The sequence below is a fragment of the Ambystoma mexicanum genome, chromosome 13 (assembly GCF_040938575.1).
Source record: "Ambystoma mexicanum isolate Mex_15411 chromosome 13, UKY_AmexF1_1, whole genome shotgun sequence".
Classification (NCBI taxonomy): domain Eukaryota; kingdom Metazoa; phylum Chordata; class Amphibia; order Caudata; family Ambystomatidae; genus Ambystoma; species Ambystoma mexicanum.
In genome coordinates this window covers 359,426,137-359,443,664 of record NC_090938.1, presented here as the reverse complement: position 1 = coordinate 359,443,664, position 17,528 = coordinate 359,426,137, and the positions used below count along the sequence as shown (strand labels likewise).

General features: G+C 45.1%; 1 protein-coding gene across 1 annotated transcript in view; it reads right to left on the bottom strand.

The window, feature by feature from the left end:
• The window catches only part of LOC138521214 (protein mono-ADP-ribosyltransferase PARP12-like), a 693,870-nt gene that overhangs the window by 411,498 nt on the left and 264,844 nt on the right, over positions 1-17,528 (bottom strand). Inside the window, exon 4 of the mRNA XM_069633866.1 lies at positions 5,384-5,531. Coding sequence (XP_069489967.1) covers positions 5,384-5,531 — 148 coding nt within the window. The remainder of the gene's footprint in view (positions 1-5,383; positions 5,532-17,528) is intronic.

Below are 17,528 nucleotides of genomic sequence, written 5' to 3'. Positions count from 1 at the left end.
GAGACGGTTGCACCGGCACTGTGAGTTACGGTGCAGCCGGATTCTGCTCATTTTCACAGTGATTCCGTGGTGCCGGTGTCAACATTTCCAGCATGCCGGAATGCGTGCGGCCGACAGGTCCTAGTTTGCAGTTGGCTACGGGTGATGGAAAAGGTGCCACCAGCAACACGGAATCACTGTATATTTACCGGCAGACTTGTAATGAGGCCCAAAGTTTGCTGATGGCACTCAATGGCAAGTCCCTGGCAAGCACCTGCAAAGAGTGTGGTGGAACCGGGGGTCCTCCTTATATCAACCCCGGGTCCTGCATCACTTAGGAGGTGATGGTATCTGGACCCCATTATCACCCCATCCTTAAACCCTAGAGACAGGCGGGCAACTTTGTCACACACTGAAAACAGAACATTCTAGTTATTATTAATAAGCAGATGATAAAGAGGTCTATTGATAAACGGGGCCAATGAACACTTTGACGTTCCGACAAATAGACTGGAAATTATGAGTGATTGGATTAAGGGGAATGGCCTGAAGCTGAACGCCTCTTACAATTGAGCTTCTGCTTCTTAGGCAATAGCAACAACTGCACACATCAGCCCAACCTCCTATCAGCCTGGACATTTTTGGCATTGCCCCGCCTTTGCTGATAAAGTGAAGAAACATGAAGTGCATAAGGAGGACAATCAGTCTTTGAATTCTAAGGTCAGTGATATCATCAGAGATGGTTTCCATGAGCTCTCACAATTAGAAATAACCCTCCATTTTATTTCCACAGAACACAACCTTTTGACAGGAGGCTTACTGTTAACACAGACTTCTAAAGTCTGGCCTGTTGGGACAGATTTCAGAAGACCACCCTAGTTATAGTGAACAGAGGAACTGAGAAGTTAGCCAAACTCAATCAATGTAAGTGTGGAGAGTGGTCAAGCCTAGTCTCTTGAGAGGCGAGGTCAGGGGGCCACAATGAGTCCACCCAGTGAAAAACAGAATGATTCTACTTAGACAGGTAAGTACAAATATACTCTAGTGTATGCCCATAACATACTAGAAAAATGAAACAAGCAGGTAATAATATCACACAACACTCAGTTATAAAACACATATACAGTCACTCTTGGTTTGTAGAAATGCCTAGTTCACTTAAACAACTAAAAGAAGGTAAGTAATGATGCAGTAAGGAAAAACAGTTCAATCCCTATGTTGAATGGAGACTTGTGCCCAAAAGTGACAAAGTTCCTTCTAGAAGAGGGGACAAAGGCAGGAAGAGTTCTTGTGGTGGTGAAAAATGTTCAGAAGACTTCAAAGATTTTACAGGTAAGAAAGATACTTTTTCTATCTCTTAGAACAGCTTTTACAAAAACCGTTTAAAAAGCAAAGGAATTGAATACATTAAAGTTATTTACAAAGTTTATTATAGGGACAATAGGGGCAGCTGTAAGTATTGTAATTGCTCACCACCCTTACTCCGATTTTCCCAAGTGACTTGGCAGGATGATTGTGAGTCACTGGATTTAGGTTTTCCTACCATTGGATCCAGTAGAAGATGCCAAGGAGCTGAGGGTGCAAGGATGATTTTGGTCGGGTCCAGGAGCGGAGTGCAACCCTTTCCGATAAAAGAAATACAGAAAGCACTGATGCAGGTCTCTTCAGGACACTCAAACAGATGCGGGATGACTGTTTTCAGCGACAGTCACCGCACACAGGCAACAGCAGGCGTCTCGCCATTCGTGAAAGTAGATGGCATTCCAGGGCAGAATCCCTTGATGCTGCGAAGTTGAACCTGGCAGGATGGTGACCACCAAAGTTCCAGGCGAAAATATGGAATGCTGACGCTTCTGACGCAGTAGCCCAATTCCGAGCTGGTTGGTCTACTGGGTGGTCCAGGGACAATCTGAGGGCTCAAGGCTGCAGAAACATGAAAAGACGTTGAGACTGGTTGGTCCCACCAGTCCAAGGGTCGAAGCAGCGCGATGGGGCCTTCTAAGATCAAGTAGTCCAGCAGGGCTTCACCGGGACAGTTGCAGGAAAGGTCGCCAGGCCTCTTCAGGATTCATACAAGGGTCTTCAGTCAGCTGCACAGCTACACACGGATCTGCTAGAATGGCTGCAGGAGTCCTATTCTTATCCCAAATCCAGGCTCATGGCAAAAACCAGCCCACCAATGGTAATGATATGCACCACTCAGTCAGCAGTGGTCCAATCAGGGACCACTGTGGGTTTCACTCATGCATGCACACTAGACTTTCAGGCACCTCAGTTGTGGAATGGGACTAGACACTTCCTGGGCCCAGGGACACATGGCATGCACTAGCCTGCGAAAAAACTTTCCTGAGCAAATGCATGACCATATTAGGGTTTTCCTGACCTGAGAAAGCCAAAAGAAGGCTAGAAAACAAAATGGCCAAAGGACAAGCGACAAACCTTGTGTCATGGCCATTTTAGGATACTAGCAATGTTTAGTAGCTAGACACGGTAAACACGAATGTGCACACTAAAATAACAAAAATGGTTAAAAAAAAGTCTTATTGCTGCCACCAGCTAGTCCTTAGGCATTGTAAGGGTGCAGAAGAAGGAGGCTGACCTAATGGTGGCATGTTTGGGATTAAAGATATTTATTTCAAAGAAAAAGAGGAAAGAAACCCCACCTATCCCTATTCCTGAGAGGACGATTCCTGCCTCAACTAAAAGATTTAAGGTGATTGTCAGGATGTCTGTGAAACTTAAAATTTCCACCGTCCTGCGTCACCAAAACCGTACTTCTGTCCCTCACACTAAAAACTATACTATGGCTCTAAAAGCTTCAGGGATAACGACTCCCTTTTCCTGGGTTCTTGTTGCTGGCTTCTCAAAACAGTTCTCACAGTTCAAAAATAGTCGTGTCTCACACGTTGTCAGGTGGGAATAACTCCCTTTCCCTGATAGTAAACATTCCAAGCAATATTCCCTCCGGTCTTCCCCGGGGGGACTGGCACCTTTCCCCTGATAGTAAAGTTCCAAATACCTTGTTCCTTCTGCCTAGTGGCTCAGGAGAATGACTCCCGTCTACTGATGTTTGGTTCCAGATAGCCTGGGGGAATGACTCCCTTCCCCCAGGCCCTTTTGGACCTTATAGACAATTCTGGTTACCAGGAGAATGACTCCCTTCTCCTGGTCTCTTGCTCTCAGTTCAACACAACCAGGGGGGGGGGGATGACTTCCTTCTCCTGGTATTCTTTTAATTAGGTTTCACACTTATAATATTTAGATATAGTTTCACCTCTTCTTTGGATTGGCCCACTTGGTTCACTACCCTGCCAAGTATTTCCGCGCGATGCCTCGGTATCACAATCAGGGGGTTTGGTTCCATTTCCCTGATCTCCATTTTATCATAGTCTCTGGTTACTGACTCCCCGATTCCTCTCTGGTGGTTAATGTTTCCTCAATACTACTGTGTCGAGGGAGCTTCACTATGAGGAAGTCTTCTTTGAACCTTCGGTCCCTGACCCCTCTCTGCTGGCTAGTGTTTTTTTCCCTACCACGAGGAAGATTACATCTGATGCTTCGTCCTTTATCTCGTGGTCTCTAACTTTCTCTGGTGGCTAGTGGTCTTCTGGACCACTATGCCGAGGAATTTCCTCTCTGATGCTTCCTCCTTTATGGTTTGGGTACCGGACCCTTCTCAAGATCCTCTCCGATGCTTCCCTCTTTATGCTTTGGGTCTCAGACCCTTCTCTGCAGCTAGTGGTTTCTTTGGGACAACTGTGCAAAGGAAGATCCTCTCAGATGCTTTCCCCTTTATATTGTGGGTCCCAGACCCTTTTCTGGTGACTTTCTATAGCCCACCCGAGGCTTTGGGGTCTTGAAGCAGAATTTGGTGGTTTCCCAACTATCCGTGCCGACCCACCCATGCTTCCCGTTACCTTCTGGGAGCTCCTTACATAGTGGTGGCTCTTCCTGGGACTGGGGCCGGAGTCCTGCACTCGTTGGCGACCGTCTGTTTCTCCTGCTTTGCTGGCTCTGCGGTTGCTGGTGCTCCACAGTATTGGCACGGCTTATGGACCGCTCGGTCCATCTACCCTCTGAGGGCCTGAAACTGTCGCCACGGTTTGCCTGGGCTCACCGGTCGTGGATCCTCTGGGAATGCCTCCAGCTTCATGCTCGTGTCTCCGGTCGACTGGCCTCCACTCATTCAAATCTCCCGCGTCTGAGAGCTTCCTCTCTTGCTGTCCATTGGTCTCTTCTCTCTTTTTATGTTCACAGTTCTCATTGAAGTTCTATGAAAGTCCTTTGTTTCCACAATGCGCTCTTCGTGCTGCTGCACATCTTCCTCGTTGCGGTACGGAGCTCAGGCATGATCCTCTTGTAACACACATTCTTCTTGGTCATAGTACTGGTCTGTGTTATACAGCTAGTACTACAATAACAAATTGAAGTTTCAAGAGGAAAGGTGCGAGAAGGAGGGAAGACTATAGAGAGTTTAGGGTTATAGGTAGGGTTGTTGTGATGATGGGCACCCTGGTATTCGTCCTTCTCCTCAGGAGGGGTGCATGAGTTTGGGGGGGGGGGTGAATAGATATCGTTCCAGTTCAGATGGTCCCTTCACTGTCATCTGTTGCACTGTCTTTAACATCTTGTGTGTGGTGTTTTAGTTACCTTCATAACCTAGCACAACCTTATTTAGCAGACAAAATTAATCTCTACCAAACTGGTGTATTACAGAGATCTATAGGATATCGTTCATTAGAACTATGACCAGCCACATTGAAAAAAATATCTGGCTCCTAGGCTGTGGAACACTTTCCCAGCTGAAATCTGCCTTATTACACATTTTATGACGTTGGAAGGTGGTAGAGGCTTCACTTTTCAACTAATCTACCTAAGCTGGGCAGTCCTAAAGCAGAATCTTATTATTACACCTAAAAGGAACTAAGTGTGCAGTGTCGCACATTCCAAAAATTAAACTCAATCAAGGCCCCCACTGCTTATTAGGGCGAGCCCAGCTCTTCCTGGTTGTGAGCAGAGCCCAGGTCCTTTGAATCACATTCGGTTTTCCCGTAGTGACCAGCCGAGGCTGGTGGAGGGTCTACGTTTGTTCCCAACATCAGCCAGATGCCACTGCCTGGTCCTGTGATAAGCAAAGAACCCAGGGTACAGCCTTGGGAGGAGAAGCACATACAATGCAGTTAGGGACCGCAGCAATCGGAGGAATGTGGGAGGGAGTTCAGAATAATTTCAGTAGGAGAGCTAGGTTCTCATTCACACACTGGATACCAATGAATCGCTACACAGTTTGCAAATTGAGTAACACACTGCAGGACAATGTACATTAGACACAGACACAGACACAGACACACACACAAAATGTACTTAACGTTTACAGATAAATATAAGGTAGAAAAACACTTACCCAAACTTAGTATTGTAGATTTTAATTCCTACTACTCCCGGCTGGGAATACTGAGCTTCAATTAGCCAGTCATGGTTAATGGAAAGCCATCTTGCATCTTTCCGCACCTGCCAGTGGTAGTCTGCATCTGGAGGTCCATCAATTTGTTCTTAAAACAAAAAAGATTGAGGATTGTACTGTTGCCAGTAGTAGCGAGTGGCAGTTTGACATAAAAAGATATTTTTGAATACAGGGATCAAGATTGCTGGGAGCTTACAGCAATATAACTTCTACCTGTACCCTAGAAGAGGTTGGCTAGCTTGAAACAAACTGATAGCATGCACTACTATTTCCACTTTCGGACAAATGGTGCAACACACACATTGGGGTATTACTTATAACCCAATATGCTTTAAATGTCTTCTAGAGTTTTTCTAATGTACCCTTTTATACAACCCCAAACACAGTTAACGTAAGCTAGATGTATGATGTAATCGTGTGACATCAAGTGTTTGAGGATTCGTATTGTGTGCATTAGGAAACCTCTAGAAGACATTAATAGAACAATGAGTCATAAGTGCCTCTTATGCAGAAGTTAAAATTTGACAAATACTATACATTTGATCCTTGTTCTCAAGACAGTAGCTCCTGCTCCTTGTTTGATGCTGAATACTGTGAGAAACCAGAAGTTGTCTCACCCACTAGGCCCCAGGGATCGATCGATCTCTCTCTCTCTCTCTCTCTCTCTCTCTCTCAGGTGACCAGGGCATGGCCATCACCTTTGTTTCCACACCCTGGGGGTAGACCAGTGCGGGAGGATCACCTGGGTGAGGGGTCTTCGGAGAGAGGGGGTGGGACACCAGATGGCGAGACGCAGTATCCCTCCCCCTGTAACACATTAACCCCATCCTACCAGGTAGGATACATGGGAACTTTACCCCCCCACCCCCTTTTCCTACACAAACACTTCCACACGGACAGCCAGTTCTGGGAGGAAACAGACTCACACCTGAGCAGTGTAACCGACATGTCCTGCTAGTAGTGTCAGACTAAGTCAGGCAATTACTGACAATAACTCACGCCTGAGTTCCATTAGACGTCCCCACATGAATAAAAGGCGGAGCATGAGAACACACTCTGAGCGAGGCAAAGCACACGAAGGAGCAGCAGTTTCGAGAAGGCAGCTGAACAAGGTGAGAAAGAAAGCAAACTAAGAAGGGTTCACAAGGAGGGAAATACCCTTGACCTTTCCGACATGAAACCGTTACTTTCAAAAACCTTGTAGATCAGAAAAAGTAAGGCCAAGAAACCAGGCTAAAGAATCCTGCATTGTGTGTCTGAGATCCCAATGGCTGTCCTGCGTAGCTGACCAATTCGGGGAGGAGCAGCAGCCACTGGGGTATCGTCCTTGGCTCGAAGAACAAAGTAACGCCACAGAGATCAAGACAGCCAGTGAGTTGGGGAGGACGTTGAAAGACCGGTCTGTGTTGAAATCAAGGTTGCAAGCAGCAACATTGTATAACGAGTGCTGGAACAAACATTGTTAAACGTGCATCATGAAAGACGCAAGTAAAGCTAACTTGCTGATGAATGTTTGAACTTTGAGAAGGAAAGATACGATACCAATGACAAAGTGGTCTGGCGCCGCATGGGTGCTCAATCGAAGGTCTCTGTAAAGGTATCCAGCCAAGAGGTGGCAGAAACGAAAGTAAGAACATTGTGTGAAGTGAATGGAAGTGGTCCTTCGACGGTTAAGCAAAACCCATCGCACAATCAATTCAATTTGTGATATCAAGTGGAAAACGTAGAAAGTGAGATTGTATGGTCCGAGCCTGACAAGGGAGATCCATGGTCCGACCCCGAAACAACTTGGCGCTACAAGGCGGACCACTGGAACTTAATCAACTTCCACAAATTGTTTGCATATGCATGGGTGAATAGTTCACCATTTTCCTTATCGATAGCCAAACCACCTAGTCCATATAACTGTTTTAAACATCTTATCCCACCAAGTGGACACATGCACAAGGACAACGAGAACAAACCTACTTCAAAGTGTAAAACACAAAAACATTTAGCTGCTATTCTTCGAATCAGTCAAGCCATTTGACCGGAATACCTTCTGTTCCAACCTCTAGCCTTCTTCTGCAGGTCGTTCCGGCAAAGTACTCAGAAGCTCTTCAGCCATCTCAGCGCCCCAGAACAAGTATTCTTTCCCTTTCCAGGATACCCTGAGTTGTGCAGGGTGCAAAATGCCTGCCTTTGCGCCACAGTCAAGAAGTCGCTTTTTTAAAGCGTTTAAGAGTCTCCTTCTCTTTTCCGTGTCTGTGGCCAGGTCTGGGAATAGATAAATCCTCTTCTCTTGATATTCCAGGCTCACCTTCTCTTTAGAAGCTTTTAAGATTCTTTCTGGTCTGTGGCGTCGGACAGTGTGACAATAAGCGTTCACCTCATTGCAGGATCACCTCTTTTTTATCAATTTTGTGTTGCTTGATTTTATAACATTTGTCAATGTATAATAGGTCTTCTTCAATGTCCAAGTCTAACAGGAGGAGACATTGAGCCATCACCTTCTGCACCCAGCGTGGGTCAAGCTCTCTAATCTGCTGGGCCTGCACAGCATTTTCAAGTTATTCTACTCTCCTTTCCATGGCCTTGATCCCCTGTATCACTGCCTCTACTTGCTTGCTTATCTGCCTCACCACTGGGACTGTCTGAATATTCTGCTATTCTATCTCCAAGGTTTTCAGCTCCAGAATTGTCGTTCTTGTTTCTAACTGGGCCACCTTATCACTACGGCGATCAAGCTTGCCTTCTAGTCATGTCACTGTTTTTTCAATGTGCCCAAGAACTGACATGAGGCTTTCTTGAGATGGGGACGACGCCTGAGACGGATGCTGCGAGGAGCGCGGCTTGCTTGTTGAGCAACGTGGAGCAAAGAAATACCCATCTGCAAGTTTCTTTTTTCTTCTTTTTCGAAGCCGCAATCCAGGAGTACTTCACGGTCCCAATGTGGGGTGCCGATGCACGGTTTAAGCAAAAATAGAAACTTGCCCTACAGTGTTCACTTTTATTCATAGCTCAATCCCCATGAAAATCATGGTGGTTATTCCAAGAGCAAACCAGAATCATAACAGTGGGTACTGCTGCAAGTATCACTACCATTCCTTGTCTTAGCGCTTCTCCGAGATGGCTCAAAATGACATTTAAATTATATATATCTGCTTCTTAGAATTCCCATAGCTAAGTGTGTTCAACAGTACACATCAAGTCACACTGCTCTGCATATCAAAACTCTTGTTCCAGCAAGTTGCCTGAGCCTAACATGGCCGCCGAGAGGTGACAGTCTATGCCCCTTTTCTATTTTGATTACTTTGTGGCCTTCCATTAACAGAAATGATTGTTTCACTTGTGGCTTCTGTTCATGTGTGTGAGGAAACTTGGTAGTATGCCCACATCAAGGATGACCGCCCTCGACTCGGCTGGGCCACGAGAGCGCCCCTGCAGTGCCTCTGGATCCCTCTAACATATCAGGGCCTTAGGACATCTCGCAGGTAAGTCTGGAGGAGAGGGTTTGCTGCTCCTCTTGCTACATGCCCACCACCACGAAGTTTGCTCCTGGTCCGCTCTTCCAACCTGACATGCGGCGCTCAGAAGCGTCTCCCGGGCAAGTACCACCACGCATTAAGCACAGTTGTTCCTCACTCCCGCCAGATAGCAAGCACCACTGTGTTGTGGAGTCTTTCCCCTCCTTAACAGGCCCCATACAGTGCCGACAGGCTCCTGGGGACCGTCTTCCCCACCTCCATGAGTCCAGAGCTCACCAAGGAGTCTCCTGCACTGCCGCCATCTCAGCCACACCCCCCAGAATAAATAAGCTTTTTTAAAAAGGGATTACTCACATATCTTTTATGGCTGGTGTTGATGGCTTCTCAGAACCAGCCGTGTGGGTGGGTTCTGCAAGGTCACACGAGTTAATGAACAGTGAATTGACACTGCGGTCTAGACAAACTCAATCAAGGTAATGTAATGTGGCAGAGCAGTAAGGCAAGACTTCAGGAGAATGTGGTGTAATGGCACAGGGAGACACACACAGAGAACTAAAAGAATTCAAATTTGACTGAATGTCCAAAAATACTATATTTATTAGGCCTCAACACACTCTAGACAAGTAAAATCACAGGTGAGTAATTATCACTAAAGCAAAACCATGACATATTTGAAAAAAATATTTGCAAAAGAGTTAAGGTTAAACAAACAAAAACCTTATTTCACAAAAAGGTATGAAAGCCCCTCTACCGAGAACGAACACGGCCGAATAACCTGTTCTATGGGAAGGTCTACATCCACGTTTTAGCTCAGTGTACCTTTCACAGAGAAGAAATATCCATTTGCATATCAGTATGGTCCCACCCAATTGGGCAGTCCAGCATCGAAATGCTGGGCAATTCTCCTCTGAACGAGAGTACCAACTGCAGCCTCAGACAGGTGTTTTGGCCTTGCTGGGCCTCATCAGTGAGGTGAAGCTGTGCCTCTCTAAGCACAGTGAGCATGGGTTCCATGTCTGAATTACAGTGGGTAATTTAGGGTGAGCCCCTCTGCCGAGAACAAACAGGCCAAATAACCTGTTCTGTGAGAAGCTGTCCACTTGGGAGGGACTACAACCACGTTTTAGCTCACTGTACGTTTCACCTCACTAAGTCTCGGGTTGCTGATGGTACTGTAAGGAAGGCATGGTATCAAACAGTAAGACAGACACGCGTGATCTCAGTTCAAGGGTGTTTATTGAACTTCAATTAGGTTTGAAAAGCGCCCATCTAAGCCTAAATATAAGGATGGGAGCAAGCTACGACCATCAAATAATAATAACGGCGTCGTAGTCGAGTCTGTCAAAATAAAAAGGGACCATACTAATATATTGCCAATCCTTACTTTTAACTACAAATAGTGCTGGAAAGAATGTTATGCAATAGGAATGTGTTCAAGAAATATGTCAGGATATTCAAGCCGTTGGCTTCCCTTCCCCACGTTTTCAGCAAGGGACAAGACGGCACACTCAATCTTAGCAAAATCTCTGGCTTCTCTAGCATGGGGATGCAGTTCAAAGCTTCCACATCATGGCCTTCTGTGCCAAAGTCTCTTTGCCATTCAAAGTCTCTTGTTTCAGAGGGCCTGATGCAACACGATAAACGTCAAAGTTCCTTAAGGATTTCATATGTACAAATTCTCGGGTGATTTTCGCTTGATCCCGGGTCGCCCTCCGCCAGGCTCAGACCCACGTTATCTACTTTGCCAAGCTTTCCTTACCTCAAAAATCTAAGACTTTCAACTGTGCACTGGATTTTGCTCAACCCGTCAAAGGACCACTTTGATTCACAATTACTCGCTCTTTTTTTATATGCTCTCTTTCTCACTTTCGCTATGGCAATTCTCAGCTGGATACCTTACAGAGACTTTCGACTGAGCAGCCACGCAGCGCCAGACCACTCTGTCAAGGGTAGTGTACCTTGCTTTAAAAGTTTAATCGCACATCAGTAGTTCAACTTACTTCCCTCCTTTATCACACGCGTTTCAATAATGTTCGTTCCAGGGCTCGCCATACAATGTTGCTGCTTGCAACCTTGGCTTCAACACAGACCGGTCTTGTATCGGTCTCCCCAACTTACCGGCTGTGTTGATTTCAATGATGCTGCTTTGTTCTTGGAGCCAAGGACAGTACCACACAAGCTGGTGCTTCTTCCTGCCTTAATTATTGACACGGCAGAGCCCCGGGTACCTCTGACACACAATACCAGATTCTTCAGCCTGGTTTCCTGGTCTTACGCTTTCTATTCTCGAGGTTTCATGAAAGTAATGGTTCCTTTTCGAAAAGGTCAAGGGAACTTCCCTCCTTGCGACCCCCTTCTGCTTTGCCATCTTTCTTCTCTCGTTAAACTGCCATCTTGGAACTGCTGCTTCCTCGTGTGCTTTGCCTCACTCAGTGTGCTCTTGTGCCCCGCCTTTTATTTGTGTGTGGTAGTGTACTGGAAGTCAGGTGTGTGTGTGATAGTCATTAATTGCCTGACCACGCATAACCATTGTATTGGGACACGTCAGGTACACTGCTCGGGTGTTAGTCTGTTTTCTCTCATAGCGGGCTGACCGTGAGAAAAATATTGTGTTGTAAAAGGGGGCGTGGGGGTGAGTTCCTAAATATCCTGGTCCACCCCCAGGAACTGGATCCAAAAGCAATGGCCATGTCCTGGCCACCTGGATGACAGATCCCCGGGGGCTAGTGGGTGAGGCACCTTCTGATTTCTTACAGTACTCTTGTTCAGAGGAGAATTGCCTAGCATTTCGGTGCTGGACTGTCCTTTTGAGTGTGACCAGACAGATAAGCAAATGGTTATTTCTCCTCTGTGAAGAGTGCAGTGAGCCAAAACGTGGTTGTAGACCCTCCTCAGTGGAAGAAATTCCATAGAACAGGATATTTGACCCATATTTGTTCACCGTAGATGGGCTCCCACACTCAATGTTTAATCAATAAAAACCTTAGTCTATAAACATTGGAAATAAAAGTTGGGTAACATGAAAAATATTTATACATTTTAAAAAATACATTCAAATCAAATATCATGGCATCCTTAACTCACCCTGTTTTTGTTTGTAACATTTAGCTTGGGATATACATTTCTTTTTACAGTGAAGGTAATTTGTTTTATGAATATTTGTGTTTGATAAAAACGAGGGACCATTTTTATTGATTTATGTTTTTCATGTACATTATGTTTGAGCTAGTTTTATTACTATTTACATTATTTAGTAAATACTTTTTAGCATTAATTAGATGTTTGTATTTTGTTCATGTAAAGTATGACCGTTGTAATTTAAATGTTAATAATTTTGTAAATTGTGTGTAAATATGTAATTTGTGAAATTAAATGTTACTAAATAGTGTTTATATTGTAATAGATTTTTGTTTAGTGTAGGTTTAATTTGTATGTCTACTGTATGTTGTATTTTAGATGTTTAAGTCATATAAATGTAATTTTAAAAAAACGTAGTTTATTTTTTATAATGCAAATTATAAAATTGAAAATGTTTATGTACATAGTATTTTAATATGCAAGTTACTTTTTGATTAAGAATGTGCTGTGTTTTAGTTAAGGTTACCATAATATGTTATTTTACTATAATATGTTTTTAATGTAATGATAACATTTTTCATGTTACCTTTACTTCTATTGTTTGAAGACTAGATTTTGTTTGTTTAACCTTATCTTGTTTTTACATTAATTTTTGTCAAATAATTTCCTTTTTTATTTTCACATAATTGTTTGTGTTTTTAAGCTTTATTCGGAATGGTCCTTTAGCACAAAACAACACAATCACAATAAAATCACTTTCAATGGACATAAAATACAATCAAAACCACAAACAATACTTCCACAAGAGGCAAGACTATGCACTTGGTAGGGGGAAATAATACAAGTTAAAAGGACATCTGTAGAGTTAGATTTGAATCTTGGGAGGAGAGCAACGCTAGCAGCCTCGAAAATACATCTTCAGAATTGGATTAGACTGCAAGAGAAGAGTGAGCCTAGCTCGCAGCCTTGAAAATAACCTACAAATGGTACATAGTTTGTTACCCGTCAACCTGCTTCTTAAATGCCAGGTGCGATGGACATACCTGGCAGAAGCAAATACCACTTTCCACTTCAGTGTATTGATGAGGAACTGCATTGTTTCCCTCGTACTTCTTAGCCCCATATCCAGTAGAAGTGGTAATAAGTAGCTACGCCTGAACCCCATTAAAAATGGGCATAGCAACGCTAAGTGTGTTAGAGTTTCTTCAGCTTTTTTGCAGAGTGGGCATACACCAGTGTTCTGGGGGGACCAATCACACGCATACCAGGCACTATGCAGTAAGCCCAATCTAAAACACACATATAAAGAATGCTCGGAGCTGTCGAAAAAAAGGTTTACTATTCCCCAATGAATTGGGTAAAAGAAATACAGTGCCATTTTTCAGGGCATGCCTTTGGTTCTCTAGGTTCCGGAAAACATTACATTTAGCAGTTGTCTTGAGCTCGGCCATAAATGAAGGGCGACACTCACTGGGGTTTTCCTAGAAGTGTCTAGCACCTAGGCCACACAACATCGTTTTCACATGTAAGACCAAGCCCTGGTTTTTTGCATCTTTGTAGGAGGCCAAGCTCAAGGAAGCCCACAGTCTCACACAGTGCAGGGCTGGCCTGAGGGCTATCAAATCAGCCAGAGGCAATACCTGGAAGTTCTAGGTGAATCAGCACAGTTGAGGCACTCTTAGGAAGGAGCAATCATTTCCTTAAGAAGATATTCTCGACTGGCGATAGTAATTTTGTATTTGCAAAACCCCAGATCTCTGTGCCATAGAGGGCCGCAGGCAGTGCTTGTTTATAAAGTAGTGCTAAGGCTGGTGAAATTGCCCCATAGGGAATCTATAAATTTACTAAAAAGAACAGGAAATAGCCAAAAGTATTGAGGCTTAGGGATCCTAGTGTGTATTAGCTACACGTTGTGACCCTTAAAAAGTACTTTATTAGGACCTACTCATGTTGGTTTCACTTGTGTTGTTTTAAGTTTTTGTAATTTGTTTTATGCTATATGATCATTTTTATGATTGTTTTTAAGAAACATGATGTTTGTGTAATTAATAAAATTGATACATTTTTGTGAATAAGAAACATAAATAATTTAGTATTATTGGAATTGTTTGAGAGGATACTCGCAGACACTTTTTGATACATTGGAACTTCTTTTTGTATATGACATAGAAATTACCCCACTACCATGGCCCGAGAAGAAGGACCAAATTGCCCCACTATATTTGCTTAAGCTTACTTTGGATTTGACAAGTTGGTCCGTAACCCCTCTCCACCCCCCGCCTCATTAAACCTAATACCCAGGTAGTCAAAATGCCCAACTTGGTCCAATATAAGGCCATCGACTACCATCTTCACCTGGCATGACTTGGAAAAGGGGGGTTTAAAGACCATGACTTTAGTGTTGAAGCTATTAAGCTCAAAACCAAGCTCCTTGCATTTTGCCAAGAAGATGTTAACGGCCACTTTCAGCCCAGCTGGACTAGTGGCGAGAATGGCTGCGTCATCGGCAAAAAAATAGGGTGGGCCACTCCAATGCATCCACAATTTCCTGGATGTATAACAAAAAGATAAGCGGGTCAAGGACACATCCCTGTCGGACCCCTTTCCTCACATCAAACCGAATGGTCAGATCCCCTCCCTAATCATATTGCACAGTAGCCTGATTGTGCACCTGTAGTAATCTAATAGGATCAAGCAACTCTTTTGGGACTTCTCGCTTCTTAAAGATTTGCCACAGTACTGCGTTTGGCATGGAATTGAACGCCGTTTTGAGGTCCAGAAAGATGACATACAATTTCATTTTTTGTAGTTCTGTGCATTTCTGGATTAACAAAAACAGTAAGAAGCAGTAATCCACCATACCCCTGCCTTACTAATAGGCCCTGTGTCATACACCCATTTTTAAAGTTTTCCCAAAAGGACTTTGCTGAAGGTTTTCCTGGCACAAATGAGTAGGGAAATCATCATTTTCAGGTTGATCTTCAGGCCCTTTTTTATATATTGTACTATTGTGGCTTCCCGCCAAGTTCCTGGTACTTCTTTGGCACCAATGGCAGCGTTAAATACTCTACATCGAATCGACACCCTGATGACCATTTCATCTCAGTAGAAGTCTAAGGGAATGCTGCTTTCAACCTTTTTTGAGAACCCAGTGCCTCTTCCACCTCCTTATATGTTATGACCAAGACTGCATCTAGGGGGTTTATGGCTAAGTCCTCAACACTATGCTGTACAGCCTGCCTTACCCTACTTGTATAGAGATTTTAGAAATGCCTTCTCAAGGCAGTACCCGAGATACAGCATTGTGGTGACTGATCACCATCCAATTCACAAGGGGACGCCAGTTCCAAAACCACACCATGTCTCCTTCTTCCATCGCCTCATTGAGAGCGGCCCCAGTAGCTTGGGCATATGCTCTTTTCGTTGCGCGCAAAAGAGCTTTGTGGTTTGCCCACAGTTGAGGTGGGGCCCCTTTGTCCACATGATTCGCAGTTCTGGCATGGAGCACTAGATCTTTTTTTGATCTACAACATTCAGAATTGTACCAAGGATTTTTTCCTGCAGCCCTACGTTTGGTCTTTGCCTTTATTGTGGACACAAAGGGTACCACATTTTTACCTAGGGTCTCAAACTCTGCAGTTATGGTGTATGCTGGCGCACTAGAATTGCAAATGTTGCCCAAATTACCCACTATTGCTGCATATTCCTTAAGCTTTACGCCTCTCTCAATCCAATATGGCCACTTTATTGATTTTCTAATGTGTCCCTCAACCACTATTTGATGGCTTGCGACTGCCCCCCTAGTTCCACCAATCCCAATACAGCCAAAGAGAGGGACAGGGGTTTGTGGTCAGCCTCCATCCTGTCAATAATAGTCAGGTTCCAGGTTGTGGGCCAATGGCTGGCCAAAATAAATATATAATCAATACGGGAGGTTCCCTTCGGGCCACTAAGTCATGGCCGCTGGTTGGACACCTGACAATCTGCCATTGCATGCTCTAAGATTCAAACTAGAAATCATGCACATTGACTCAACCGCAGCATTACAGACTTTTTCTGGAGGGGCAGATGATATTGGCGGAATCGACTATGCAAGGTCTTGGTCTTCCCAAAGATCTTCTGTTACCGGCAGGAGATCCACCTGGCGATGGAAATCCCCCGCTACCAATGTGAAGTGGCTTTTCAAAATCAAGGGAGAATTGAGATTGCACAGGTCTTGTAACTTCAATAAGGTCTCCAGACCAGTCTTCCCACTCGGCCTTTTGTAATAAAGAGGAGAAATCACCCCCCGCCCCTTCACAGTCACAGCTAGCAGTTGTAGATCAGGGGAGCCAGTTTCAACAGATACCCCTTCCCAGGCGAGCCCAACATCATGCCAAATCTGAGGCCCGCCCATTGGTCTTCCTTGGGGACCTTTGGTTGCTGGGATTGTAGTAGTCACATAACCTTCAAAGGCAACTGCCTCTAGACCCCATGTTTTCATGGAACAATATGACCTGGTGTTCTCTAACAAAGTTACACCAGGCCGGGTCGGTGGTCATTCGATTCAGGACAGCTACTTCCCAGGAGAGGACTTTTAGGGGTGTTGCTGACGTCTCCCCTGGGCCATCCCCCGGTAGTCAATCCAACAGGTCTGAGACGAGTAGAATCAGAAATGGAGGCTACGTCACATGAGGGGGCCAACGGGTCTCCTTCTCCAGCAACCTCCCCCGTGGAGAGAACCAAACGAGTATGTGGCTGCGAGAAAGGGCATACGTGCCGAAGGCTGGATTCGAAGAATTGCTGTGAGCATACCAAAATGTTTACCCCCTTGGGAGGGGTGGCGCGCAAATCAATACCTAAAATGCCTTCCACTAAGTCCCATGAGTCCAAATGGACCACAATGTAATCTGTGGGAGAGTTCGCCAAGGAACCCCTGGCACATTTTAGGAGGTCCTTCGTGATTACCGACAGGCACCGCCTAGTCTCCCAAAAACAATTTAGGCCTTTATTTCTAAGTGATTCCGCATCCTCAAAATCCCCTCTTGCCAAACGTGGAACGTTAGTCAGGTAGACCTTGGGTACCAGCACGCCTTTCGGTGCACTGTTCCTCGGATGATGGAGAGCCTGTCCCCTGGTGGCCCCCAGGGGGAGCAAGATCGGGCCCAAGAAGGGGGTGGGGGTCCAAGGCCACAAATCGAGGTACTGCACGGACGGGCCTGGAGACAGAGTGGTTGTCCTAGGTGGATGGGGGGCTTGTGCACCCGCGACCACCACACACCCCTCTGCTGGGGGTGGTCTCCACTGGTCACCAGCAACCTCGCCGTTGCCCAAAGCAAGAGGTCTAGTCAGGCCTTTGGAACGATCCAAGATCGTACCCCCTACTCCACTGGAGGTGGTCGCTGTATTGGCTTGCTCCTGGGACCTTCATACAACACCCCTCTTATTAGGCCCCTTGATAGAAGTGCATTATCCTCCGTGGCAGACCTAGAGCCCTACACATTGCCACCAAGGGAAGCAATCACTCCCCTAAGAACCCTTATTTCTTCTACAATGGAGTG